This window comes from Astatotilapia calliptera, chromosome 17 (assembly GCF_964374335.1).
Source record: "Astatotilapia calliptera chromosome 17, fAstCal68.1, whole genome shotgun sequence".
Classification (NCBI taxonomy): Eukaryota; Metazoa; Chordata; class Actinopteri; order Cichliformes; family Cichlidae; genus Astatotilapia; species Astatotilapia calliptera.
In genome coordinates this window covers 921,379-930,735 of record NC_137438.1, presented here as the reverse complement: position 1 = coordinate 930,735, position 9,357 = coordinate 921,379, and the positions used below count along the sequence as shown (strand labels likewise).

Sequence of the window (9,357 nt, the reverse complement as noted above, 5' to 3'; positions counted from 1 at the left end):
GGCTGGATACAGCTCGACTGAACAGAGGCACTAATCGTGGCAGCAGAGGAACAAGCACTAAGCACACGATCCATAGAGGCTGGGGTCTGTCACACCAGGCAAGACCCCAGGCTGTGTAAAGATGCTCCTGAGACGATCGATGAATGGCTGTCCTGTTTGGGTGTTGGTCACCAGGAGATGCTACATGAAAGGAGATGCTACAGTTTTGTGTAGGATAAACAGGGTAGTGAGGTGCACTGTGATGGATTTAGAGTAAAGAACAGTGTGCGACTGGTGCACAGAGGTGCTCGGGATCAGAATTAGATTGCATCGAGGGTAGCTGATTAATCCACTGAATTCATGCCAACTTTATACCATCTGGTATGAAAACAGCACAAACAGTGTACTGTCAGTGTGGGGAATGGAAATCAGCCAATCAGCGTGTCAAATATTGGGTTACAAACTGTTGACTTCAGTGAAACCTCAGAGCAGCAGCAGGTACAGCTCAGCTGATCAAAGCCTGTTCAGAGAAAATCTACAGGAGCTCTCAACAGAAGATATTGTGAGTGGGTGCAGGGCAGCTACTCTGTGGTTCCGACACGAGCTGCTGTGTTAAACACCAGATTACAGATTTGATCGTGACCAGGCGTTCTGTTCAGGACAGGCTGTTTACACCCCGCTAGGATATTATTCAACCTGAGTTAGAATAAATGTTAGTCGCTCTCCACGCGTGAAACGGTGTTATTTGGGGTAAAAACTACAAAGTCCAACATGCCCGCGGAGGTCGGGTTTTGTCACGTGACTCCTGCCGCATGTAGCGCGCGAGGACGCTGTTTACAAACAGCCGTAAGTCCCGCGTTTCGTGCCAGCCTAGCTTGTTCTGCGGGGGAAGCAGTGGGAGGATGGACGCTGAAAAGTCTCGGCCCTATTTCTTTGGCGACATCGGTGAGTACGAGAGCGAGACGGTCGGTAATCGAGGCCGAGTTAGCTCGGCAGGACTGGCACCGGCTGCCGTAATCCTTGTTCTGGAGCTAGCAGGTAATGACAGCTGTCATGTTATTACACAGACAGAATTATTCACCTGGAAAACGTGACGATGACGTGAGAGACACCTTCGCCGCTGCCCACATGGGCCTGCGTGGGCCTGCACGCGCACACACCGAGCAGTGGCACGCGGTAAAAAATGAAAACAATCTTGCTTATTGAACTCACGCACTGAGCCGTGAACCATAAACTACAATCGATCACATCCACTGATCAAAGCGCATTGATCACTGATCAGTGGTCAGTCTTGACCTTTAGCGTATTCTAGGTCAGTGGCGCCAGTTGGAGTCATCGTGTAAATGCCCCGTTGATAAGGTTGGGGACACCTGCAGTCAGCTGGGACTGAAGACGTCACTGTATGATGACGAAACGTTTCTCGCTACGTCCAGGTGAACAGAATCAACCTTTTTTCCTTACCTGGATGATTAAGCACGCATCGAGTCATGCATTTGACTTTGTCTCTGTAGAGGATGCGATGAACATCCTTTGGCATGTTTTAATTTACGTCCACTTTTAGATTTGAGTAGGCAGCTTGCACTGACAGAAGGCCACCGGCACACAGTATGTGTGTATATGAAATGGATTGTGGGAGGAAGTCCATGCCACCCCACAAAGAGCAAATAGACAAGGTTCAAGGTTCTTTATTTGTCACATGCATAGTTATACAAGTATAACACACAGTGAAATGTAGCCTGACACGCTCCTCGACATGTGCAAAAATTGGGGGGGTGTAGAGGAAGAACATTATATATATATATATATATATATATATATATATATATATATATATATATATATATATATATATATATATATAGTATATGCACTGGGTGAATGTGCAGTAGTGGCAGACCTGGTACAAAGGGTGCCAAGAAACTCAAACCTGGCCTCAGGTGTGGATGCAAGCTAAGTAAAAACAGGAAAAAGTTAATGCGGCTCTTAGAATTACACACACACACACACTGACCATCAGGCAGTGGTCACCGAGTGGTAGCAAAGCTTGAAAAGTACTAATTCCATATATGTTTATATATGTCCACTTTATTTATAGAGCAAAAACACCAAAATACACCAGGACACCAACATAAAGGGAACTGCAGTAATCAGTAAGCAAGTTGATATAAAAACGTGGCTCAATCTGTCAAAATCCTTAGGAAGAAAATAAAGCTTTACCTTAGCAAGAAGTCATAGCTGAATAAAGCTTAAAGCTTATTTGCTTTGTGAATTTAAAGGAGCTGTCAAAGAATATGCCAAGATACCTGACAGAGGAGTGAACAACAAAGCGCTCAAGAATGGTTTTGGAAAGATCTCCTAAATACCATAACCTCCATTTTGCTATTGTTAAGGTGGAGGAAGTTTGAGTTCATCCAGACTTTTATATCAGCAAGACAGTCCGATAACAGTTTCACAGAGTTGTCTTCATGCATGCTCAGACATCCAGGTAAGTAAATCCCAAAAAGCTGATTCTGTTCAACCTTTTGGGATCCAACGTCACTTGGATGAGCGATGAAACGTTTCTCCCACTGAAAACGCTGCGTCCAAGACTTGTTTTTCTTTTTTTATGAATGTCATCAGCAAAGCAGTGGAAAGAGATATTATATTTAAAATAAAAATCGACCCTAGAGCCAACATATATAAGGAAAATAAGAGTGGCCCTAGGATGGATCCTTGAGGAACTCCACAAGTAAGAGGTGCTGCAGCTGAGGAAGAAGCATCTATCTGGACTGAGAAGCTCCTGTTCATAAAGTAAGACTTAAACCACTGTGGAGCAGTTCCCTTAATGGCCACAGTGCTCGAGCCTTCATAACAGGATACTGTGAGTGTCGGCTACAAGCATCAGAAAAACAGGGGTTCCCAAAGATGCGCGGTGAGATCTAAAGTACACGCCGTGAATGCTGATTGGCCCGAAGAAGGCCAAGAGAAAGATGATTGGACTAGAATGGTGATGTCACAAACAGGTTGAGAGCGTGGGAAAGTGGAAGTGATGTGAAGTTTAGATTTAGCCGGCAACACCTGGGAGCAGACGGATGTGAGCTTCCTTATTGAACCTACACGTACGCTTCACTTAACACTGACAAAGACACAGGCTCACACTGGTTTACAGCAGCAGGGAACGACACTCCCAGTAGGGACCAGTACCTCAAATCTGATATTTTTCCAGTAGAAACTGTTGAAATCTTTCACAAAGTGTTTTGGAAGCTGTAGAGGTGAATGAGTGGGAGGTTTTTAAATGACTGTTAGAAGAGATTAAGCAACTTTTACAGCATGTTGATTTCTGTAAACAGTCCTTCAAGATTCCTAAGGACACACCAGGTTTGTCCAGGTTTGTCCTGGTGTGTTCGTCTCTGCGTTCAGCCCCGGGTCTGCGAGTGTATAGGTGTTCCACAGGCAACATGCAAACTGAGAAACCCCAGCAGAACAGCTGCTGTAAATGAGATGAGGTTTCAGTTCTTCCTGACGTGCTCCTCTGCAGGCTGCTGGGCGGAGCGAACAGAGGTGCACAAGGCAGCGTCGCTCGGCCAGGCCTCCCAACTGGAGGAGCTCATTCAGGGCGGAGCCTCGGTCAACATGGTGGCCGTGGATTCCATCACACCGCTGCACGAGGCGTGCCTCCACGGACAGGCCAAGTGTGTGCAGCTGCTGCTTGAGGCTGGAGCTCAGGTGAGTCACAGGCGCAGTAATGTGATCTACAGTCGGTCAAACTGTAGATCAAACAAGTAGAAATGGCTTGATAGAAAACACTCTGTTCCCCATGATGCTGTCAGGTGGATGCAAGGAATGTGGATGGAAGTACCCCGCTGTGCGATGCCTGTTCAGCTGGGAGTTTGGAGTGTGTGAGGCTTCTGCTGCAGTACGGTGCCAAGGCGAACCCTGCCCTCACCTCCCGCACAGCCTCACCCCTGCACGAGGCCTGCATGGGAGGTGAGAGTGTCGCGTGTTGTGCTTTTGTCTGTGTTTTTGGAAAATAAAAGTTAATTTTATATATGTTTGTATTTCAGGAAACTCTGAGTGTGTGAAGCTGCTGATTTCCATGGGAGCTTGTCTCGAGGCGTATGACCTTTACCACGGCACCCCGCTGCACGCGGCCTGTGCTAACGAGCACACGGACTGTGTTAGAGAGCTGCTCAATGCAGGTGAGGGTCTGCACAGTAGGATGAATCAAACACAGAGTACAACACAGTATAAGCTACCTTACAGTCAGCGTGCTAACTGTAGACCAGCAGGTATAAGGAGCAGATGAGAACACATTTTTAGCCCCTTACCCCGGAGCCGTAAAAGGATGGTGGGTACTGTTGCTGGTCACGCTGGGAGTGTGAACGCTCCGCTTTGGGAACACGAGAACGAGGCAACAGGATTTTCGTCCTGATGCCACAGGTGTGTGAGGAGCAGAGAGAGGTTTCCAACATGCTGTTGGTAAAAGCACGAGTGTTCTTCAGACATTATTGGCACACAATCACAGAAATGCTCCAGAAAGAACAAAAAGCACCTCCGTCAGTAATGTTTGCCCCCCTGAGAAACTGAGCTTTGTGTTGAGGCGCGGCACGAACCGCCGCGGTGCAACGATGTGTTAAATAACCACACCGACGTCTTCCTTCAGGCTTCAATGTTTCTGTTCTGCGTAGGCGCTAAAGTGAACGCCGCCAGGCTGCACGAGACTCCGCTGCACCACGCTGCTAAAAGCATGCGGGTGGAGACGATCGAGATGCTGGTGGAGTTTGGAGCCAACATCTACGCTCGAGATCAACACGAGAGGAGACCCGTGGACTACACCACGCCGGGCTCTCCCTCTGCAGCCTGCCTACAGTCTTATGAGAGTAAGTTTCATGAGTGTGCAGCACCAGCAGGAGGCACGAGAGGATCATTTTCACTTCCACGAAGCGTCAGAAAGACGACACCTGACATGTGCCATAACATTCTGATGCACAGCTGCTCAGCTGTCTTTCACTTCTCCAGCTTTACTCTCACAGTGAATCAGTGTTCTAGAGGCTGACACGTCATTTTGTTCTTGTGAAAAATGTCATATTATCATTTGCATGTGTTATGAACAGAGATTTGACATGTTTTCCCCGTGTTCAGCCTCTCCTCTGAGTCTGCAGCAGCTCAGCAGGTTGGCAGTGAGGAGGAAGCTCGGCACCAGGGCTCTAAATGTCATAGGCCAGCTGGAGGTCCCTAAACTCATCACCAGCTACCTCTGCTATCAGTGAGCGCCACCTGCAGGAGGAGCCGACCGGCGCTCAAAGGACTGGAAACTGCACAGCACTGTGTTAAATATGAGCACAGCTGGCACAGCTCTGGAGCTGCTGCCTGAGATTCCTTTAGTTTAAGAGCCCTGCCATGCACACACTGCAGCAGCTATTGCACTCGGCGTGTTCAGGCTGTGTGATCGCATTAGTGCTGCTGTAAGATGAGATGTTTTTAAAGAGCAGAGTAACACTGACTTTCACTTGGCTTGCTCTCTAACACACACACACACACACACACACACACACACACACTGAACACATGTTCTTTGCTTCTGTCTCGTTTGCAAAGCTAGTTTAAACATGTGTGTTGAACGTGGACAAAATATGTGGATGTTGACTCTGATGTTGTGACATCACCACCTGTTAACAGGAAGTGTTTAAATGCACAGTGTCTGTGCTGTAAATGCCTTTAATGCTGCTGAAAACACACGATACACGTTTAATGTTTGGTTTCTATGCTGGTCGACAGTTTGTGAGTCTGAGAGGAAGCACAAAGCAGCAACACACTGCTGCACTGCACGTCTTTGGGTATGACCTCGAGTCGGGAGGAAACGAGAGTGATGTTAGTCCCGCAGCTACTTTAAAATAAGCTCAGCACTTCACTCTCTGCATGTGATGCGTTTAGTCGACTGGCAGTGATGGCAGGGACAGCGAGTGGAAACGCAACAGCAGCTTTTCTATCTGCTCATGTTAACACAAGCAGCACTGACAGACTCGCCTCCTACAGTAGCTTCTGTTATCAGAGACGGCGGCTCTCACACCTTCTCTTTGACTTTGTTAGTTAGATGATGTGTGGGGGACTTGTTTGCCAGCGACTAATCTGAGTCCTAAACAGCTTCATGAACAGTCTGTCTACCTCCAGAGCAGAGTGTGCTTCCAATCCATGACTGTGTAAGGCTGTTTATTTTTAACTGGAAACGACGCTCAGGAAGACGAGATGTTGCTTTTGGAAGCAGCTAATGGTTTCTGGATCAAACGCTGGATCTGCTGGGACAGCGCAGCACAGACTCAAAGTATGAAATGATGAAGTGGGGCATGGCGTGCAAAGGAAAGAAAGCTTCTCGTAAGAGGAATACCAAGCAAGTCTGCTGTCAGGGCTGCAGCGTGAAACTCTGCAGATGCTCCCTGCTGGTGCAGTTCCAGGAGACGCTGATCCTGGTCACTTATTTATAGCCGTGAGACATTTATTCCATTAAATCTGCTCCACAGGCGACGCACTGAGCCCTGTCAGGTCGTAATATTTTTAACAGGAGGCACAGGAAGCTGGTATGAATTCCTTCAAGTTCTTTATATTGTTTCTTTTTCCCTGTCTGGCAGTTATTAACTGTGATTTATCCTTGGAAAGAAAGTCAGGCCACAGGCCTCTCTTTAGCAGTGTTACTGGATTATGTGTCTGTAAATACCTGCAGCACATTCTTAATAATAATAATATTAATGGTCTTAATGATCAGCCAAACGTCTCGGGAACCGTTTAACTTCTGGGTGGTCTGTGATGAAGCAGTCGTTGTTTTTAACACCACTGCTGATCTCACAAAGACACCGTATTCACAAATCACAACTGTCACTGACTCGTGCTCAGGTTACATCACCTACAGAGAGTGGACGCACATCTGTGACCTCACACTGCTGCAGAAGCGCTTCACAGCTGGATTCTGTTGAGTGACCACTGGGTGGTGATGAGTGTCACACTCTGTGCTCTCTGATCTACGTCCACACTGATGCATGCTTTTCTCTCTGTTTTGGCCTCCCGTCCACACTGAGACGCCGTTTTCGCTCAAGGAAAACGCAGCGGTTTGAAAACGCAGCATTTTGCGTCGCAGTGTGGACAGCGCAAACGTAGACTTTCTAAAACAATGACGCATTTTACTCTGTGAAAACGCAGGGTGGACGCAGAGCGTTGTCAAATCTATCTGGGCTAATGTGGAGGTGGTACAAACATTCATGTGTGGGCTCAGGGACGTCTCTCAGTTTCAGGCAGGTACACTCCTCTCGTCACATTCACCAGCAGACGGCGTCTTTGTGACTGGGTAACATGGTGGCTCCGCCCTTTATAGTTTCCATACTTGCAACTATTCCATTTGAAAATAACAGCAGCAGCAAGCCCGAGTCACACAGGTCGCTCTGCAAACTCCCGTTTACCAGGGAAAATGTGGATCCCACACCCAGCTGCCCAGTAGGCGCTACTGTGAAACTGGCTGCAAAGATAGTTAGTTAGTTAGTTAGTTAGTTAGTTAGCAAATGTTGGTATTTTCATCCAAACTACAAGGAAGTTCCTGGTGGAGCCTCCATCACAAACCCAACAGCCACCCGTGAGCTGGTTGGAGAATCTTTTATTGAGGAGAAAACAAGCAGACGGTTTCATGCCGAGGTTAGTTTATGTTGTGTGTAAGAAGCGACTCGACCATTCGATTGGCTCCTGTAATGCCTCCTCTCACTGACATAATACATTTCCATGTCGCAGTGCTTCATGTTACAGCCTGAACCACGAGAACTCGCCTCTTTTCTTCCTCGCACACCTGATGACATGAAGGATCAACTCTGTGCACGTGCGGCCTGCTGACATCACCCTTCAGTGTTTTAGCTTCTCCTCGCTGCTGTCTTCAGCTGCCAGCCGGCACAGTTACCTTGCCCAGCTTTAAAGAGCACGGGGCGTCTGTCAGCGCTCGTGCAGATCAGCACCTGCTGTGTTGCCTGTTGGTCTGACAGCTTCAGCAAGAATTCAGAACCAATATTTCATAGTTCATGCCTTCATCCAAATCTCTGTTCACTCCCTCGTTTGGCCAAACGTGAGCGGGCTTCACGATGCTGGCCTGCTGTCATAAATACGCACGCTGTAAAAAGTTAATCAAAATCTAGATTCCTAGAAACGTACCATGTCAGGCTGTTACTCATTTAAAAGAAATGCAGCCGGGGTCATTGTAACGTCAGCCTGTAAATGGTTTGGAAGCACAGCTCTCACGGAGCGCTGCCTTCAACAGCAAATCAAATCCTCTGCTTCAGGCTGAAAATAACTGCTATGAAATGTGTTTGGTGTCAAAGGCTTGGGCTGAAGAACGACACGAGGGCAGCGCCCAGCTACTGAAGATAAGAAGCGTCTCTCAGTCCATAACAGAGCTTTGAAAGCAAAGCTTGCTGTAGACAGCATTTCTTTTCTGCTGATTGAACAGATGCAGTTCTCTCTCAAGCACTGATTAAAATCCTGATCAATAACACACAACGTGTCCTCAGTATCCATGTTGTTAAACTGCTCTGCATGTGATGAATAAACTTAAAGTGCACTAACGATGTGTTTGCTGACCTTTTTTTCCTGCATGAATTCAGAGAAACAACAGGACCTGCATGCTGGCCCGGGCCATCATGGCGGCATCGGTCTGTGTCAGATCACAACAGCAGGTGCTGAACAGGCCAGCTTATTCTAGAAAGCACCGTTTGTGACCAGCATAGGATTGTTGACAGCACTGTAGCATGGCGTTTTATTTCTCCCGTGTCGTTCCATCATTGAAGAGATGCTCGATGGACCGATTCTTATATCGTGCTGTGCACAGCATTCACACTCCCATGGATGCATCAGAGAGCAGCTTGGTGTTAGGATCTTGCCCAAGGATGCTTGGCAGGGATCGAACTACCAACCTTCCAATTAGTAGGTGACCTGCTCTGCAGCCGCTCCACGGTAACCAATAACTGAGTCCAAAAGTCCCAAACAACCAAACATGACGCACTAACGCACAACAAGGTGTTTATAGATGAAACAAGTCTGTAAAACCGCAGGTATTAAAGATGCATGTATACACAAATATGTTGGCTTGTACTCATCATGATCAAATACACTCGACAGGGAAATGTGTCACATATACTACAGCACACTGGCTGCTTCTCCCTCAGCCTGGTTCAAGGGAGTTTTTCTTCCCACTGTCACCAAGCTAACCCTGCGTGTCCTAAGACTGTGGGAGCAGCAGACGCAGGGGAACATGCAAAGTCCACAGAAAGGCAGGTGGAGGAGTCACACAGCACCTCCCTGCTGTGAAGCAACAGTGCTAACCACCACCCCAACTTGGAGATATGTTTATATATATAACTTGATTGGTTCAGG

General features: G+C 47.4%; 1 protein-coding gene across 3 annotated transcripts; it reads left to right on the top strand.

Moving 5' to 3' along the window:
* The first annotated feature begins 751 nt into the window (after positions 1-751).
* On the top strand, positions 752-5,377 carry asb13a.2 (ankyrin repeat and SOCS box containing 13a, tandem duplicate 2). 3 transcript variants are annotated; one of them, XM_026146251.2, is made up of 5 exons: positions 752-924; positions 3,497-3,684; positions 3,789-3,945; positions 4,023-4,157; positions 4,647-5,166. In XM_026146251.2, the coding sequence occupies exons 1-5, from the start codon at positions 882-884 to the stop codon at positions 5,012-5,014; spliced, it is 891 nt and encodes a 296-aa protein (XP_026002036.1). In that variant the 5' UTR covers positions 752-881; the 3' UTR covers positions 5,015-5,166. The 3 variants fall into 3 exon arrangements, with proteins under 3 accessions (XP_026002036.1, XP_080147879.1, XP_080147880.1); XM_080291754.1 differs by lacking the exon at positions 752-924 and having other exon boundaries at positions 3,149-3,684; positions 4,647-4,838; positions 5,101-5,377; XM_080291753.1 differs by lacking the exon at positions 752-924 and having other exon boundaries at positions 3,145-3,684.
* Positions 5,378-9,357: the final 3,980 nt, after the last annotated feature.

What these genes read in the sequence shown, in the direction of transcription:
- asb13a.2 (XM_080291753.1), top strand. Translation starts at nt 3,289, where the DNA reads ATGTTGATTTCTGTAAACAGTCCTTCAAGATTCCTAAGGACACACCAG. An exon ending in GCACGAGGCCTGCATGGGAG is followed by an intron (nt 3,946 to 4,022) that starts GTGAGAGTGTCG and finishes TTTGTATTTCAG; the next exon opens with GAAACTCTGAGTGTGTGAAG. An exon ending in TAGAGAGCTGCTCAATGCAG is followed by an intron (nt 4,158 to 4,646) that starts GTGAGGGTCTGC and finishes TGTTCTGCGTAG; the next exon opens with GCGCTAAAGTGAACGCCGCC.